At 42.6% G+C, this 19,754-nt stretch overlaps 1 protein-coding gene across 1 annotated transcript; it reads right to left on the minus strand.

Moving 5' to 3' along the window:
• Positions 1-5,275: 5,275 nt before the first annotated feature.
• LOC307037400 (secretory phospholipase A2 receptor-like) lies at positions 5,276-16,457 on the minus strand. Its single transcript, XM_079678249.1, has 8 exons — positions 16,354-16,457; positions 14,088-15,716; positions 13,377-13,874; positions 7,601-7,688; positions 7,249-7,418; positions 6,645-6,873; positions 5,714-6,052; positions 5,276-5,608 (listed from the first exon to the last, which is right to left on the minus strand). The coding sequence occupies exons 4-8, from the start codon at positions 7,635-7,637 to the stop codon at positions 5,451-5,453; spliced, it is 933 nt and encodes a 310-aa protein (XP_079534375.1). The 5' UTR covers positions 7,638-7,688; positions 13,377-13,874; positions 14,088-15,716; positions 16,354-16,457; the 3' UTR covers positions 5,276-5,450.
• Positions 16,458-19,754: the final 3,297 nt, after the last annotated feature.

A 19,754-nucleotide genomic window follows, 5' to 3' on the forward strand; every position in this document is an offset into this window, starting at 1 on the left:
ATAAATAATAAAACATGAATATAACCTTGAAGTTTCCCAGGGGCAAATACAGTGCCAGGTGTCAGACTATTTAAACAATGTTTACCCAGGATTCCGACACCTTCCCTGGCTTGTAAAATGCGGTGATGCGCCCTGGAGGTATCAGACTATTTTAAACAACTTTTCCCCGCCTTTCAAACACTTGTTCCTGGCTTATAGCCTGTCATTTTGCAGGATATAATTTAACATGGAACCTCTCCCAGGGGCAAATACAGTGCCAGGTGTCAGACTATTTAAACAATGTTTACCCAGGATTCCGACACCTTCCCTGGCTTGTAAAATGCGGTGATGCGCCCTGGAGGTATCAGACTATTTTAAACAACTTTTCCCCGCCTTTCAAACACTTGTTCCTGGCTTATAGCCTGTCATTTTGCAGGATATAATTTAACATGGAACCTCTCCTGGAAATGGACATACTCTGCGCATTTCCAGGAGAGGTTCCATGTTAAATTATATCCTGCAAAATGACAGGCAACAACTCTCTTCCAGACGTTTAAAAACACTTTTCCGACTATTTTAAACAACTTTTCCCCGCCTTTCAAACACTTGTTCCTGGCTTATAGCCTGTCATTTTGCAGGATATAATTTAACATGGAACCTCTCCTGGAAATGGACATACTCTGCGCATTTCCAGGAGAGGTTCCATGTTAAATTATATCCTGCAAAATGACAGGCAACAACTCTCTTCCAGACGTTTAAAAACACTTTTCCGACTATTTTAAACAACTTTTCCCCGCCTTTCAAACACTTGTTCCTGGCTTATAGCCTGTCATTTTGCAGGATATAATTTAACATGGAACCTCTCCTGGAAATGGACATACTCTGCGCATTTCCAGGAGAGGTTCCATGTTAAATTATATCCTGCAAAATGACAGGCAACAACTCTCTTCCAGACGTTTAAAAACACTTTTCCGACTATTTTAAACAACTTTTCCCCGCCTTTCAAACACTTGTTCCTGGCTTATAGCCTGTCATTTTGCAGGATATAATTTAACATGGAACCTCTCCTGGAAATGGACATATTCTGTGCATTTCCAGGAGAGGTTACATGTTAAATGATATCCTGCAAAATGACAGGCTACAACTCTCTTCCAGACGTTTAAAAACACTTTCCCCGACCATTTAAACATTATTTATGGCTTGTAAAGTGCGGTGATGAGCCCTGACAGTATCAGACTATTTAAAGGGTTACCAGGAGCATGAGAATATCCTCCACAGAAGGGGTGGTGGTGCCGTGAATAAGGCCGAATATGGATACCGATGTGCCGACGGTAAAGCACCGCAAAATCCACCCCCTTTAGGTTAACCAGGGGCATGGAGTTCTGTAGGGTGTGAACATCTGGGTTTAGTCCGTGGGGGAGTGCTTAAGTCCGGGAGTCCGGGGACTCACGGTGTGCAAGGTTATGGAGGTGCCCATGTCAGGGACACATGCTGGAGGTCTGTGGTCCGTCCTTTGGGGGTCTTGGAGGGGCCACAGAGAGGAGATTTCCACGGTCTCTGTCCTGGATGAGTGAAATAAACAGAGTCTCCATGTCAGGGACACATGCTGGAGGTCTCTCTCCCGAGAGTGGACGTCCATTGCCTGTAAATTGGTCTAACATTAGGTCTGTCACTTTGGCTAACCGCACCACTGTCTGTCGTCTCCCGCAAGTGGACATCCATTGTCACTTTGGCTAACCGCACCACTGTCTGTCGTCTCCCGCAAGTGGACATCCATTGCCCCTAAATAGGGTCAGGGAGCAGGCGAGGCAGGCTGGTCAGGGACAGGCAGGGTCGAAACCGGGAGAGCAATCTGGAGGGTAATGTGAGAAAGACTGGCATGCTGCAAAGTACGATCTGGCACTGAGGTGAAAGTGAAGTGGGCCTAAATACTAATGGAGCTGGTGGGTGTAACAGAGTGAGAGAGAGAGACAGGGTGTGACTACCAGGTGACTAAGGAATGTTAATGCAGAAAATAGGTGAGTGAGAAAGCAGACTGTGACAACAAGAGTGGTGGAACAAAAGGCAGACTAACTTTTCCATCTCTAGATCCATGTCTCTGGCATGGCTTGATATTCAAGATTGAGAAATAGAAATTATGAGAAAAAAAAAAATTTGCTTCATTGTTCTTTATGTTTTTTTAGTCCAGGTCTAGTTTCATAAATAATGGCATGAGAATGAGCAGACAGCTTTCCACTATCATCCCGGTTCCCAAGAAAACAGGATCTCAGGATTAAACGACTATAGACCCGTCGCCCTGACCTCTGTGGTTATTAATTCCTTTGAGCGCCTTGTCCTGTCCCACCTAAAATCCATCACAGACCCCCTCCTGGACCCCCTGCAGTTCACCTACAGAGCCAACAGGTCTGTGGACGACGCTGTCAACATGGCCCTTCACTTCCTCCTCCAGCACCTGGACACAGCACGAACCTACGCCAGGATCCTGTTTGTGGACTTCAGCTCTGCCTTCAACACGATCATCCCGGCGCTGCTGCAGGACAAGCTCTCCCAGCTGCACGTGCCCTACTCCACCTGCAGGTGGATCACAGACTTCCTGTCTTCCTCCCTGATCAAAAAAGCCCAGCAGAGGATGTTGTTCCTGAGGCAGCTGAAGAAATTCAACCTGCCAAAGACAATGATGGTGAACTTCTACACCTCCATCATCAAGTCCATCCTCACCTCCTCCATCACCATCTGGTACGCCGCAGCCACAGCCAAGGATAAGAGCAGGCTGCAGCGTGTCATCCGCTCTGCAGAGAAGGTGATCGGCTGTAATCTGCCATCCCTCCACGACCTGCCCGCCTCCAGAACCCTGAGACGGGCAGGGAAGATAGTGGCCGACCCAAACTGTTCACCCCCCTCCCCTCTGGCAGGAGGCTGCGCTCCATCAGGACCAAAACCTCTCGCCACCTGAACAGTTTCTTCCCCTCCGCTACCGGCCTCTTAAACAAGGCCCGGCCCCCCCACTGACACTTTACCTCAGTCATAATGCAGACTCTATACGCATTACATTAATGCACACAATGTTCAAATATTGTTCAAATATTGCTTACTGCACATATTTCGTATTTTATATTCTATGATTCACTGCATTCTATTTCGCTGTAAATTACTGCTTTATTGTATTGCTATCTATCCATATTGTTTTAAAGTGTTCTTAATATAGTTCTCTATCTGTGTAGTTTTAAAAAAAAAAAAGTTTTATATTTTATGACATCAAGTCAAATTCCTCGTACGTGTGACCCTGCAATAAACCCGTTTCTGATTCTGATGTTTGTTGCTTACAGATTTCAGATAAAACATTCAAATCAATCTGTGTTTGCATATAGTTAGTAAGGCTGAAGCAGCTCAACAATCGATCAACTCCGAGACTAAACCTGACAATACATCTGTTCTCCTTGGAGATCCACAATACTGTCAAAATACTGCATGAAATGAGTAAAACACCTCAATCAGGTGACAAAACAAACCTTAAACCGGTGCCATGGGGAGTCGGACAGCGACACCCTGTGGCACACACAGTGAATAACACCCAATTGTGACAGCCCAAAACCCAAACATGAACTCTCATCTCCGGCCCCTAAGCGACAGGCTAAAGTAAAAGTTTATACAGTATGTTAATATGTTCACTTTTTGCTTTTTTTGTACTGTGTCTGTACCTATGTACCCCTGATGTGATGTCAAGGTTTTGTGTGTATATAACGTTTTATGTAAATATATATTTTCTTGAATAAAGGAGAACAAATATCTATATATCTACATGGAGAGTCAGTTGGCTAAAAAGTGTCTAAAATCAGGGAAACCAATAATCCAACATGTGAGAAATCATTGAATAAATCATTCAAATAAATAACATCTCTTTATTGGATATAGTTTATTCTGCATCGTGATTATTTTTTAAAACAGAATATTAATTTCTTGAAGATACATGACAAAAAACAACATCAAATCTTATAATAGTTAAGAAACTGGAACCAGCGAATATTCAGCATTGTTGCCAGAAGGATGTTTGAGTAACGTAAAACGGTTCTAGATAATTTAAGGAAATTTGCTTCAAGTTTATATCCTTAATAAGGATGAAAATAATACAATGAATTATTTTCTATTTAAATTATTTGAAGATATTCTCACATTACATACATTACATTTTTTGTGGTCGCAATGCAACGAAAACTGATATTTAATTTGTTTAAACGTTAAAGGTAATCATTTTTATTTAATATCTTAATTTATAATCTAATAATATCTAATCTATCAAATGTCACACAAAAGAGTAAAATGCCTGTTATATATCCCACAGCCAGAGGGAATTAAAACCGAAGAGATTCAGTTTATGACCACATAGCACAAAGAAAAGCATTACATCTTCATATTCTGGAAGCTGATTCACCAATTAGAGGAACATGTCTTAAAGTTTCATGCCTAAAGAAAAGGAGCAATAAGCACAATGTTTAACTCATTTGAAGATATTAATAACAGTGAGTAATTGCAAACACATTTTTAGGATAAAATATAAGTTTCAAATGAAGAATTAAGTTGTTGTATGAAAATGACTTTAAAGATGCATTAGAGGTCATCATGTTGATTGGTAATAAGATTTCCTGGAATTGCCCTTTATTAAATCTTATATTATTTTAAAATGTCTCATTATATTTTATCTGAAAAAAACATATAAAAAGTCACAAAATAGGAAAATAAATCCAGTTTTTCGCAGGTCAAGCAGATACATGAACAGTTAAAACCCCAAACATATTAACTTCAAAACCATATAGAACAAGAGAAAACATTACAGCCCTTATCTTATCTCACTACTGATAGATTATTCAGATCATTGTTGCAGCTGTATTCTGTAACACGAGGACTTTGAGGAAAGAAACACACTTTTCTCTGATAAAAGCCGACACAGCAATTCAGCTTTAGAGCTCATCCCTCTTCTCCTCCTCCTTCTTGAAGACTTGTCCATCCGGCTGCTTCCTCCAGGCCAGTTGGACGTTATCGTCCAATCCCTGGGCCCTCAGGTTCTTTTTCGCCTGAGACACAAAAACTCATGATTATTATCGTTCCAATAAAAACAGATGATGTATCTTTAGTTCACTCATCTGAAATGGTAGCTGTTCCCCTTATTTCTTCCAGTGTAAAGGCTTACCTCAGGTTATGGAATAGTATTTGTACATGTTCCTAATGTATTTGGTGGCATGTGGCTAAGTTTCTGCTATTTACTTCTGCACATATTTACACGTCTTCTTCCTAAATGCTTGGGTCCTGTTATTTGTGGCCAAAGTATTGAATGTATAATGGATATAGAATTTCATTCATGTTCCTCTTGGTCCATTTCATTCGTATTGAAATTCATTTACTACATTTTCTTTAGTTGAATTCATTATTCTTTAATAGTTATTTGTTTCCTTCCTCTTTCGTCTCTTGTTCTCATGTCATGTGAATTTCCTTTCTGGTGATGTTTTTGCATAAAAGTAGAAAACATGATTTACCTCCACCAACATCGCATCCAGAAAAGCTTGGTCGTTCAGATCCACACCGTTTGGTTTCTCCACCCTCACCTTGATCACTTGCATTGAAACAGGCACAACAGCTAGAAACACAAACAAACTTCATCAGTCACAACGTTTATGGTGTCTTATTTTTCAACAGACTCAATATCATCACTTGCTTTGACGCAGCTGTGAATTTTACTCACGTCCGTAGCAAATGAATGGTTTCTTCACTCCACAGTCCAAGTCCTCCCATTTTCCAGAGTTGTGGAAAGCTGCAGCCACACAAACCTTTGAAGCTCTGAGGTCAGGTTCATTTACTTTCCAGTACTTGAAGGAGGAGTTGCTTCCATCGGACCACTTCCAGGAGTCTCTGTAGAGGCCGATCCAATAATAATATTCCCCTCCAGGTAACATCTCAACAAGCTGCTGGTTCTCTGTCGGGTTTCTCACACTGGCCAGGTCTGTGTGGTGTTCTCTGCAGTAGCTCTGGGCCTGAGTCCATGTCATTGTGCTGTTGATGAGGACAAATGTTGCATTCGGTCCTGAAAATGGACCCCAGAGAAGCTGAGTAGAGGCTCCACGACATACAGCCTGACATCAATGCCACATCTCTGGTGGAATTGATGCCTTTATAATATAAAATATTACATTTAAATCCCACATATTTGTACTTTGTAATTTGTATTTCTGGGGTTTTTCAACACATGAATGTTGGCAAGAAACTTTAGTAGTATCAGTGGAAGAAGTATTCAGATATTTTAATAAAAGCAGGAGTACAACAATGTGAATATACTGTGTTACAGGTTAAAGCTTCATTCAAATGATATTGATTCTATATTGTTCTTATTCTGTTTAGCACAGATATATAAGATGTAAAACGTAACTACAATTATAAAACAAGTTTGCAAAGAATTGTATATTCATAATTTCCTTTTACGTTATCTTTTAAATTAAACCATGTGAGAATTTTAGTGAAAAGGGAAATGTCTTTAGTGGAACTGCTAACAAAAGAAAAAGAGTCACAAAGAAAAAAGGTTGTGAACCGCTAGTTAGATAAAGACCAATGCATTGTATTTCAGAAGCTTAAGATATGATTTTAAATGTTTAATGTTAATTTTAAGTTTATATTCTTACCTGTGACATCAAAGCAGACCGCATAGAGAGGGGTATTACAAGAATGATCATACCATGTTCCTGTTCCTGTTCCACCAGAATAAAAAAGTGTGCATTGTTCATTTTGCCCGTTGCTTGGTTGTCCAGTCCTCCATGGTCTGAACTCCGTCTCCCCCGGTCCGTAGAAGCTTGGGTCTGACATCGACCACCTCCAGGCGTCCCGGTCATCGTGCAGCCCTATCCAGGCTGACTGAAAGCAAGACATTGTTATAATTATTACATCCTGTTGAAGCTTTTAAAGCTGCTGCTTGAGAAAATGTGTATGTTTAATAAAGAGAAGGTTTGTTTTGCCTTCATGAGACCAGCCTTGGTACGTGGTGATCTAAAGGGAATCCCCTCAAGTCAACATTCATTTACAGCCTTGTTACTCTGAACCTCTTCCACTTTATTACAGGGTTTGATGCTATAGCTTTGGCTTCAAACATTTTCAACTCTGTTTTAATACTCAGGTTCCCATAGGACTTTAAAACAGGTTTAGCTTTCTGTAATAATCTCTCCTTTTGAAATTTGACTCTAAAAGAAATGTAATTCATTTGAATCAAAAGACAGAGAAAAGTGACCTCACTTGGTTGTATTGGCCTGCCATGTTGTTCAGGAGCTCCACAACCTCCATGCTGTCTACAGTGGCCAGGTCTGTGTGTTTCTCTCTGCAGTATCTCTGGGCTTCAGGCATGGTCTTTGCTTCATAAACAAAATGGTACTGACGTTCAGCATGTGAGGAGACAGCGCTCAGCCCTGCAGAGACACAGACACTTTGATTAGATTCAATATCAATTACTGAACCAAATTCTCCAAATTACATTAAAGTTAAACTGTAATAAATTAAATAACTTAAGTAATTGTCAGTGGGAAACCAAAATAGAAAGTTCTAAAAATGGCTAATGGGATAACATATTTTAAATAAAAATAATAATTACCTGAAAGAGCGATGATGATCAGAAGAGCTTTTTCCATCCTTGTCTCTTCCCTGTTCCTCTCTTTTGGAATGAGACTGGAGATGTGCAGCTGTTGACATTATAGATTAGGTAAAATGCAAAGTGGATATGGAACGGACAGCTTTTTTACATCAGGCTTATTTAGTTACATTTGCACATGTATTTACATGTGCAAATGTAACTTTTACAGCTTACAAGCTAATACATTTAAAAGATCACAAAACCGGTGTAATAATTATTACACTCACTTCCAGCTTCATACTTTGGGTATTCCAGTAAAACATTTGGACATGCTTTAATGTTACATAACATTTATTTTTCTTTGTGTCTGGATACCTGTTTCAAACGCTTTGTTTTAGCTGCTCAAAAGGATTTTACTTTCACGGCAAAGGCTTAAGTCCATATTCACCCTCTGATGGTGCTTACTGCAAACCAACATGAACTGAGACACATTCAGAATGTTTAGAGCTGCTTTATATTTAAAAACCTCAAAACTTCAAGAATCAATTTATAGTCTAAAAGGCATTACCTATATTTAAAAAAGAAAAGCGTCTTGTCATCCAGGATCTTGCATATATTCCGGCCAAACATCTCTCACCACTCATCTTATACATTTCCCCCAACAAGAGGACATGCCCTCCATTACAAAGTGCACCATGATGGATGTGGCTGAGGTTGAATTGTTCTCAGGAAGGTTCATGTATAAAGAGAACTGAGCAGTGTCAGAAGCAGGACTCTGTTCATTCCTATATTCCACAATGTGTTTTGACAGAAATAGACTGAACTGACTCGACTTCCAGCATCAGCCTCCATGGCGTTAGAACAGGACTTATTATCGGAACTGAAACACTCAGGTAATCTGAACAACACAGTAACTGAACTCTTCAGACAGAAAGAAAGGAGGATGGTTTTTGGGTACAAATAATCAAACGTATTGGTGAGTACTGGCTATAATGACTTTTATTTAACATTGTTGATCTTTTCTCGTCATTTTATGAAGTAAATATTGTTGCTTCTGCTAGAGATGATGTGCGGCGCAGCAGTGAAAGGAGGCTTGTTGAATTGTGTTGTTCGGTGTTCTTGCTTTAGTAATGGCATTCATTCTCTACATTAGAAACCTGTCTGTGACGCAGCGCCCTGTTATACTGCGTTAATGTATCATATTAATGGTTTCTATAGCCGTGACGTCATAATAATGCTATTAGGAGGTGGATTCATTCAGGTAGACGCTACTGAAGGCCTAGGTGTGAAATGCACGGCCTGTTACTGTTTTCAACATAACTCATTTGAAGACATTGTGAGACAAAAAAACAATAATTAGGATGCAAATAAAGAAACATATTTTTGTATGAAATTTCATTAAAGGTCATTTTTTTTATTGGTAATTTAATCTTAATCAAAATTCAACTAAAGCCAAACATTTTATTATTATCTCCCACCGGCCAAGCAAACACATTCAATATTAAAAACCCTAAACATATTACATTCATAACCATATATAACAAGGAAAAGCATCACATTCTCTATCTTCTATCAAAATGATCGTAACTAATTGATTATTCAGATCATTGTTGCAGCTGAATTCTGTAACACGAGGACTTTGAGGAAAGAAATAAACTTTTCTCTGATAAAAATCACACAGTAATTCAGCTTTAGAGCTCATCCGTCTTCTCCTCCTCCTCCTCCTGGAAGACTTGTCCATCCGGCTGCTTCCTCCAGGCCAGTTGGACGTTGTCGTCCAATCCCTGGGCCCTTAGGTTCTTTTTCGCCTGAGACACAAAAACTCATTATCATTATGGTTCCAATAAAAACAGATGATGTATCTTTAGTTCACTCATCTGAAATGGTAGCTGTTCCCCTTATTTCTTCCAGTGTAAAGGCTTACCTCAGGTTATGGAATAGTATTTGTACATGTTCCTAATGCATTTGGTGGCATGTGGCTAAGTTTCTGCTATTTACTTCTGCACATATTTACACGTCTTCTTCCTAAATGCTTGGGTCCTGTTATTTGTGGCCAAAGTATTGAATGTATAATGAATATAGAATTTCATTCATGTTCCTCTTGGTCCATTTCATTCGTATTGAAATTAATTTACTATATTTTCTTTTGTTGAATTCATTATTCTTTAATAGATATTTATTTGTTTCCTTCCTCTTTCGTCTCTTGTTCTCATGTCATGTGAATTTCCTTTCTGGAGATGTTTTTGCATAAAAGTAGAAAACATGATTTACCTCCACCAACATCGCATCCAGAAAAGCTTGGTCGTTCAGATCCACACCGTTTGGTTTCTCCACCCTCACCTTGATCACTTGCATTGAAACAGGCACAACATCTAGAAACTAGGGGTGCACCGAATGGGAAATTCTTCGCCGATACCGAAAATAGGAAACAGTTGGCCGAATGCCGAAAGGCCGAAAATTATTAATATATATATATATTGTATACATTTTTTACCAATGTTGTTCAGCTAGCTGATTATGGAAAAAGACATGATTATGGCAAAACTTAACTTAAATAATAATCACTATTATGGGTCCATAAAACATTTATTCAGCACTTTTGAATGCATACAGTACATTAATTCCAAGTCAAGTGCATTTTCTTTTCTCTGTAGGATAACTACAACAAAGTGCATTCAGAACAAAGCCAAGGTGCTTTAAAACTGTATAAACATCTAGGCCAGTAGGCCTACAACAAAATAGTGTAAATAAAGACTGTAACAGCCAGGCCTTCAACAACAACAAATGCACCTATAAGTTTGGTAACGTGTTGTTGTGATGACGTAATCAAAACGCGGCGACAAGCACGGCGCGCGACCATGCTCGCGGCTGGCTCACAGCCAACATGTCTGCCGCTTGGAGATATTTAAAAATATCAGAGAGAGAGGCGCGGATTACGATTTGTAAAACGTGTTCAGCTGACATTTCTCGAGGGGGTGTAACTGCAAAGACTTTCACCACTTCAGGATTACTCCACCACTTGAAATCAAAACACCCGGACAAATATGCGGAGTATGATCAACGTAACCCTGTGCTCTGACATTCGGTGATATTTTTTCGGTGCTAAAACCATTTCGGCCGAAAGCCGAAATGGCCTTTTTAACCATTTTCGGCCGATAATTTTCGGTGGCCGAATATTCGGTGCATCCCTACTAAAGAAACAAACAAACTTCATCAGTCACAACGTTTATGGTGTCTTCTTTTTCAACAGACTCAATATCTTCACTTGCTTTACTCGCTGTAGCAAATGAATGGTTTCTTCACTCCACAGTCCAAGTCCTCCCATTTTCCAGAGTTGTGGAAAGCTGCAGCCACACACACCTTTAAAGCTCTGAGGTTAGGTTTATTTGCTGCCCAGTACTTGAAGGAGGAGTTACTTCCATCGGACCACTTCCAGGAGTCTCTGTAAAGGCCGATCCAATACAAACCCCCTCCAGGTAACAGGTGAAATAACTGCTGGTTCTCCGCTGGGTTTCTCACACTGGCCAGGTCTGTGTGGTGTCCTCTGCAGTAGCTCTGGGCCTCAGTCCATGTCATGTACCTGTCAATGCGGACAAATGTGTCACGATCACAGGTACAGATCAGAACCCAATAGCACGACTCAGATACAACCAGTGTATAGCAATGTTCAGTTTATTCAGGTCAGGGACAGGCAGGGTCAAAATCAGGAAATCCATCAGACAGGCAACCAGAACCAGACAGGGAGCAGGCAGGAACTCGAGATCCGTAAACAGGCAGGCAGGGATCAAAAACCGGGCAGCACAAAAATCTAGGCTAGAGAACAACACTCACTGGAGAGCTTGGCGGAAACGACAAGACAATCTGGCAAAGGACAAGTGATAGTGAGGTGGTATAAATACTGTGGAGTGATGAGGGAATGAGTAACAGGTGAGGGGAAGGGCTGGGGAGACCAGGTGAGGGAAGTGAGCTGATTACAAGGGCCACCAAACAAACAATAATAGAAGTGTCTAACTTGTGACAGAACCCCCTCCCCCCTCTATGGACGGCTCCTGACATCCCACGTGGTTGATCGGGATGAGCCTGGTGAAAGTCAGTAATGAGAGATGGGTCAAAGATACTGCAAGCGGGCACCCATGAACGCTCTTCAGGACCATAACCCTCCCAGTGTACCCAGGGTAGGATGAATCTTCATAGAAGGGGGCAGACGCAGGCGGACAGCTGCAGGATTGATGACTCATATGGGAAATGGGCCTACAAAACGGGGGGACAACTTCTTTGACTCAACTCTGAGAGGGAGATCCCGTGTGGAGAGCCAGACACGTTGCCCTGGGGAGTACTGTGGAGCTGGCTTGCGACGGCGATTGGCGGTCCGTTGATAACGGTCGGAAGAGCACAGGAGCGCGGAGCGGGCCTTTAACCACATGCGTCGACATCGGCTTACAAACGTCTGTGCAGATGGGACGCTGGCCTCACGTTCCTGTGCAGGGAAAAGGGGTGGCTGGTATCCGCAGGAGTATGGAATGGAGAAAGACCAGTATCAGAACTAGGAAGGGTGTTGTGGGCAGACTCAACCCATAGAATCTGCCTCGACCTGGAGGAGGGAGTGGAGGAGGCTAGACAGCGTAAGGCAGTCTCCATCTCCTGGTTCATTCGCTCTGTTTGACCATTGGACTGGGGATGCAATCCGAACGAGAGACTGAGAATGGCTCCCAGCAGCCTGCAAAACTCGGGCCAAAAACGAGAAGTAAATTGTGGTCCCCGATCAGACACAACGTCACTGGGGAGACCATGCAGCCTGAACACATGTTGTAGCATGATTTCAGACGTTTCCTTGGCAGTAGGTAATTTGGTTAATGGAATAAGCAGGGAAGACTTGGAAAACTGGTCTATGACTGTGAGTATGACTGTGTTACCGTCTGAGGGTGGTAGTCCAGTGACAAAATCCAAGGAGATGTGGGACCAGGGACGATGAGGGATAGGCAAGGGATGAAGAAGACCGGAGGGAGCTTGGCGTGAGGTCTTATTTTGGGAGCAGACTAGGCAAGCAGCAATGAATTCCTTGGTATCCTTCTCCATGGAAGATCACCAAAATCCCTGTCGAATCAGGGCTAGGGACCGTCTCACTCCTGAGTGACAAGCCAGGCGAGAAGTATGACCCCACTGGAGAACCTGGGTACGGAGAGTGGCAGGAACAAACAGACAGTTAACAGGACAGGCACTTGGGGCTGGGTGTTCAGCATGAGAGCGCTTGACCTTATCCTCCACCTCCCAGGTCACCAGACCAATGACACATGTAGAAGCGATGATATTCTCAGTAAGAGATGGAGAGCTCTCAGGGCGTCAGGTTTGATGTCCTTAGAACCAGGTCGAGACAGGCCGTCAGGTTTGATGTTCTTAGAACCAGGTCTGTATGAAAGAGAAAAATTAAAGCGCGTGAAAAACAGAGCCCACCTGGCTTGACGAGAGTTCAGCCGCTTAGCTGAACGGATGTACTCCAAATGTTTGTGGTCAGTCCAGACCACACAAGGCTGCTCTGCTCCCTCCAACCAGTGTCTCCATTCTTCCAGGGCAAGTTTCACTGCCAACAGTCCTCGATTTCCAATGTCATAATTTCTTTCTGCTGGGGACAGCTTCCGAGAGAAGAAGGCACACGGGTGCATCTTCTGATCCTCGGCCGACCGTTGAGAAAGAACTGCCCCAACTCCAGTGTCCGACGCATCTACCTCTACAGTAAACTGCTGAGTAGAATCTGGAAAATTCAAAATAGGAGCAGAGGTGAAGCGTGACTTTAACTTACCAAAAGCCCCTTCGGTCACAGAGGACCACCGGAAGGGAATGTTCTGAGAGGTGAGAGCTGTGAGAGGGGCTGCCACCAAACTGTAGTTTTGAATGAACCTCCGGTAGAAGTTGGCAAAACCCAGAAAGCGTTGGAGCTCCTTGCGTGTTGAAGGGCGTGGCCAGTCAGTCACCGCCTTGGTCTTGTCAGGATCCATCTTGATGTTTCCGGTGGAGACCACAAATCCCAGGAAAGGGACTTATGTGGTGTGGAACACACACTTCTCGGCCTTGACAAAGGGGTGGTTCTCCAAGAGCCTCTGGAGGACTAGGCGAACATGGACCACATGCTCCTGTTTTGACCTGGAAAAAATCAAAATGTCATCCAGGTATACAAAAACACAGATATTGAGTAGATCCCACAGAACATCATTCACCAACCCCTGGAAGACTGCAGGTGCATTGGTGAGTCCAAAAGACATGACTAAATACTCATAATGTCCACTAGGAGTGTTAAATCCTGAGAAAAAAGAGAGAACAAAGATGTAAGCAAATTGTGTTTTATACAATTGTATGTTATTATGACATCATAACTGCAATAGATATATGTTGTTTTAAAATTATGCCTATTGTCTATAAATGAAGACTATTGTTATAGATAGATAGATAGATAGATAGATAGATAGATAGATAGATGGGGTTATTAAGCCTACATTCTTCTGTGTGACTGTACCTGCAGTTCCTCCCTGACTTCCATCACTTTCTCTCTCTCTCTTTCTCTCTGCCTGTCCTGTCTCTTCCTTAGCAAAGCTGAGCTTCGACTGACGTAGTCTTTTCATTATATATAGTGTAAAAAGAAAACAATACAATATTATATCTTCAATGTTTTACTCAAATTGAAATGAAAGAAAAGCATTACAACGTTTGTTAAAAGGTAATCCTTCTGACATTGGATGGATGTAATTAACTTTAGCTCTCTAGCTAGTTTATTCACGCAATTTAAACCAAAGTTTAGCCTATAGTTGCAATATAAGTTAGTGTGCATGTTGTCGGACGTCCACTGACTGCTGGTCCTATGATGTCCTGTGAGGTACAGAAACGCAAGCAGGCCGCTGGACTCACATCTCTAGATACCTCATCACTCCTCCGCTGCAACGATACAAGCCCGAGCTGCGGTGGTTTGTTGATACAGCGCTGCGTTATACATGTTGTCTTCTTCTGTTTGCTTTAATCGAGGCCCCGTAGTTATGCAACGCCCCCATGGTCAGTAAATGGAAGTACTACAAAGAACCCCGTTTAGTGCAGTTATTTCACACATTTTGTTACAAAACAGCTCGGAAAATATTACCGAGGTCCGGACCTCGGTGACCTCAATGGTAGATACGGCCATGTCGGCGGCTATGGTACGAAACTCGATGGAGTAATCGGACACAGATCTCCCTCCTTGCGCTAGGTTAAATAGTCCCCGAGCGACCTCTCTTCCGGGTGTAGAGTGATCAAAGACTTTACGCAGTTCATCGGAGAATAGGCTTACAGACGAGCAGGCAGAGGATTGTCTCTCCCATTCGGCGGTACCCCAGTCTTTAGCTTTGCCCGTGAGAAGAGAGACAATATACGCCACCCGGGATCTTTCTGTTGGGAAGGCGGAAGGCTGAAGCTCGAAGGCGAGGGAACATTGGACCAGGAATGGTCTGCACGAACCTGGGGCTGCAGAGCAGCGTTCCGGAGGAGGCAGATGTGAATCCGATGCCGGAGGATTCTGGATTCGAACAGCGGAAGCTGGAGTTAGTTCCGGACTTTGGACCGTAGCAGGAAGGTTCTGAAGATGATCACGGAGATTCACAAAGGTCCGTTCGTGACGAGCGGCCATCTCCTGCATAGCTTCAGCCATGAAGGTAAGCTGCTGCTCGTGGCGTTGTAACATGATATCTTGCGTCTGCAGTTCTGTCGCTTTGTCGGCTGGGTTCATGTTGGCCAGATTGTACTGTCATGATCACAGGTACAGATCAGAACCCAATAACACGACTCAGATACAACCAGTGTATAGCAATGTTCAGTTTATTCAGGTCAGGGACAGGCAGGGTCAGAACCAGGAAATCCGTCAGACAGGCAACCAGAACTCGCGATCCGTAAACAGGCAGGCAGGGATCAAAAACCGGGCAGGACAAAAATCTAGGCTAGAGAACAACACTCACTGGAGAGCTTGGTGGAAACGACAAGACAATCTAGCAAAGGACAAGTGATAGTGAGGTGGTATAAATACTGTGGCGTGATGAGGGAATGAGTAACAGGTGAGGGGAAGGGCTGGGGAGACTAGGTGAGGGAAGTGAGCTGATTACAAGGGCCTGGAGGAAGGCGGGATCTGAAATGACAGGAGAGTTTAGATGAGCCACCAAACAAACAATAATAGAAGTGTCTAACAAAATGTTGCATTCGGCCATGAAAATGGACCCCAGAGAAGCTGAGTAGAGGCACCACAACATACAGCCTGACATCAATGCCACATCTCTGGAGGTATTGATGCCTTTATAATATAAAACATTACATTTAAATCCCACAAATGTGTACTTTGTCATTTGTAGTTCTGGTGTTTTTCAACACATGAATGTTGGCAAGAAACTTTAGTAGTATCAGTGGTGGAAGAAGTATTCAGATACTTGAGTATAAGCACGAGTACAACAATGTGAGTATATTCTGTTACAGGTTAAAGCTTCATTCAAATGATATTGATTCTATATTGTTCTTATTCTGTTTAGCACAGATCTATAAGATATAAAACGTACCTACAATTCTGAAACAAGTTTGCAAAACATTGTGTACACATAATTTCCTTTTACGTTATCTTTTAAATGAAACCATGTGAGAACTTTAGTGAAAATCATAGACATCTGAATCATGACAGGAGTCACAAGAAAAAAGGTTAGTTAGATAAAGATCAATGCATTGTATTTCAGAAGCCTTAAATGTGTTTAATATTAATTTAAAGTTTATATTCTTACCTGTCCCGGTCATCGTGCAGCCCTATCCAGGCTGACTGAAAGCAAGACATTGTTATAATTGTTTTTCTCTCTGCAGTATCTCTGGGCTTCAGGCATGGTCTTTGCTTCATAAACAAAATGGTACTGACGTTCAGCATGTGAGGAGACAGCGCTCAGCCCTGCAGAGACACAGACACTTTGATTAGATTCAATATCAATTACTGAACCGACTTCTCCAAATTACATTAAAGTTAAACTGTAAGTTAAACAACTTAAATAATTGTCAGAGGGAAACCACAATACAAAGTACTAACATTTGCTAATAGATAAGATGCAGTATTTTAAATAAAAATATATAAAACTCTTGCCTGAAAGAGCGATGATGATCAGACAAACTTATTCCATCCTTGTCTCTTCCCTGCTCTTCTCTTTTGGACTGAGACTGTAGATGTGCAGCTTTTTACATTATACATTAGGTTAAACATTAACTAACATTATGCATTGGTTAGCTGCACTCTTTGACCTAATGCAAAGTGGATATCGGTTTATTATATCAGGCTTATTTACTTACATTTGCACATGCATTTACAAGAAAAGACCAATAGAGAAATATGGGCTATGGGTGATACACAGTAGGGCTGCAACTAACGATTATTTTGGTAGTCGACTAATCGGTCGATTATTTTTTCGATTAGTCGACTAATCTAACGATTATTTCTGTCACACCCTCCATCTCTGCTTCCTGTGGGCACGGCTCCTTTTCCGGGCTCCAGTGCATGTTCTACCTCAAGTCTGCACACCTGTGAATGTCACCCTGTTGTCCAGTCCCAGGATCAATTCAATCGCATTTTATTCTTGTCATTTCGCAGACCCTTGTTAATTATTATTTTAAGTTTGGAATTAATTACAGCGTCCATAAAGCTCTAGTGTGCTCTACTACGCTGTAAGCTTGGCGCTGTTTAGCAGCTCGTTGGTGGACACGCAGCCTCAACATAACTGAAATAGCGTTTGCTTAGCAAGCATTAACCATGAGACGTTCTGTTTTCCAACATGTAAGCTAACGTAAACATGACTATGGCTAACTTGCTCAAACTTACCCATGATCCAAAGTAGCAGTCCTCACGGTTCCAGGGTGCTTGCGTTTTAAATGCTCGTGCATCACTGTAGTGCTGCCGTGGAATGCCAATTCCCCTTTACAAATTCTGCATTTCACTGACTTCTTTGGCTTGTCGTCTGTGAAATACTCCCACACTTTCGAAACTCTCGGTCTCGCTTTTTTGAGCTCTTCATCACCCTCATTCTCTCTCCTTTCCGCCATCGTTCGTATTCTTTCTTCTTTGTTGTTAGTACAGAATGCAGTCATGGCAGACAATGGAGAGTATACTGCCCCCAGCACTTCCTGTAGTGCATTGCAGTTACAAATGAACATTTGCGCAGTTTTGAATTAACGTTACCGGCTCTCTGATTGTTTTTATACGACGCGTCGACACTAAAATTCCGCGTCGACGAATTTTTATGATCGACGTCGTCGATTATGTCGACTAATCGTTGCAGCCCTAATACACAGCAGGAAAACCAAATGACAACTGTATTTCAATGCAGCCACCACGAAAATGTCCTTCAACGGCCGGCGCACTTCCTTGGGTCTTGGGTCGGGAAGGTTCCTAACGGAGTGAAATGACTCAAAGGTTCCTCAGTGTCAGGCGTGATAAGAGCTAATCAGATTCTCTAGATCAGGGGTCGGCAACCCCTGGCACACGTGCCACCATTGGCAGGCGGCACCGTAACCAGTGGCACACTAGGAATAAGTGGAATAAGTGTGCAAAATATTAAAATTGTATTTTCGGATCCTGAACGAGACCGCCGCCAGAGCGCGTCTCCCCGTTAACTGCAGAAGGAAGCCATGCATGCAACGCAGCCCCGCTCTCTTTAACGGCCCGTCCACACGGCGGCGTGCGTTGAAGCTTCAACGCTTCTGCCCTTTCACTTTGAATGGGGTGATGTCACGTTTCGCCGAAGTGTATTGTGGGAGTGAAGCGTAGATTTGCTCGCGTTGCTGTCGACGAAAGTTGAGCAATGTTCAACTTTTGAAGCTTCGGCGGAAGCGTCAGCCAATCGAATCGTATGCCAGTACAAGCTCTAGCCATTCAAACCGTGTGCCCGGGGCGGGAGATTCATGTGATTGGTTGTTGGTCGAGTTTCAGCCCCCCCCCCCGCCGGCAAGCGATAACACACGCCGCCGTGTGGACAGGCCGTAACTCCAGCAGGCCGTAACTCCAGGCCGTAACTCCAGGCGACTTTCTGCCGCTTTCCTCTGTGGTGCAGTGCTGATCGTTTCACCACGGAGGAAAGCACTTCAGTAATTGCAGTACCCATAAGGAGCTGTACAAATGCCGCAGTTTTTGCGTGGCTGTGTATTTAGTTGAAAGCCCAGTGGCGATCTGCTCATCTCTCATCTTAATAATATGCTACACAGGGGCGGACTGGCCATCTGTGTGTGATGGAGAATCACAGAACGGACGGTCATCCTTATTATTATGCCGTTCAAACCAATTATTTAAATTGATTTAAACGGCATAATGTAGCCTAAGTTGCGCTGACAGGTGAAAGAGGTACCCACACTGCTTCCCCGCAGCGAGGCTCCCCCCACCCTCCCGTTGACAGTTCACGAGCGCCAAGCTCCCCCCGTTGCCAATTCACGATCGTCGGCACAATGATCACAATCAAAAAGGTTGCCGACCCCTGCTCTAGATGATAGGAAAAGAGCTTCAGTGCTTCCTTTAGTTTAGGATACACTCGACCACCCTTTTCGAAATGAAAGGAGAAAATGTTGTATATTTTTTTATGTAATAATGTTGTTCACTGTTGTTCATGTTTATAAATCATCACCGCAAAGTATCTACATGCGCTTATAGTAATCTACTGCTTCCTCATGGCAGACACACATCAATAACATCCGCTGGCCAATCATTAACAGCCTAATGTAAGTGCAGTCAGATTCTCTTTGCACCGCAGTTGTGTTTTCCTGAGTCCTGATTTGTTCTCCTTTGCATCTTCTCTTAACCCTATGATGTTTAACTCAGAAGTTAAGGAATAGCGGTTTGGAAAAGACGATAGGATAATTTTTTGAAATTCAACCGCAACCTGTGTGGTCATCAATGCAACTTGTTAGAAAAATATCACTCGTCACTGGCTTGAGCTTCAATATCAGGATCCATATATTTATTATCCTCTCAATAATGGGAGTAGTCATTACATGCAGAGCATCAACTAGTTCATTCAGTATTTTCCCAAAACAACTCCAAGAGCCACATTACACTGAAGCACGAATGGCAAAATAAGGAAACGGAGGTAAAGGAAAGGATCACATATACATATTCAAAGTTCTGTGGCTTCCATTGACCTCCTGCTGACTCTTCCAA

The sequence above is a fragment of the Notothenia rossii genome (genome assembly GCF_949606895.1).
Source record: "Notothenia rossii genome assembly, chromosome: 4".
NCBI lineage: Eukaryota > Metazoa > Chordata > Actinopteri > Perciformes > Nototheniidae > Notothenia > Notothenia rossii.

Coding starts and splice junctions, on each gene's coding strand:
- LOC307037400 (XM_079678249.1), bottom strand. CDS start 7,637: ATGGAAAAAGCTCTTCTGATCATCATCGCTCTTTCAG. Junction 6,053..6,644: donor GGTCTGCTTTGATGTCACAG/GTAAGAATATAA, acceptor GTCCATTTTCAG/GACCGAATGCAACATTTGTC. Junction 5,609..5,713: donor ACCATTCATTTGCTACGGAC/GTGAGTAAAATT, acceptor TTGTGTTTCTAG/CTGTTGTGCCTGTTTCAATG.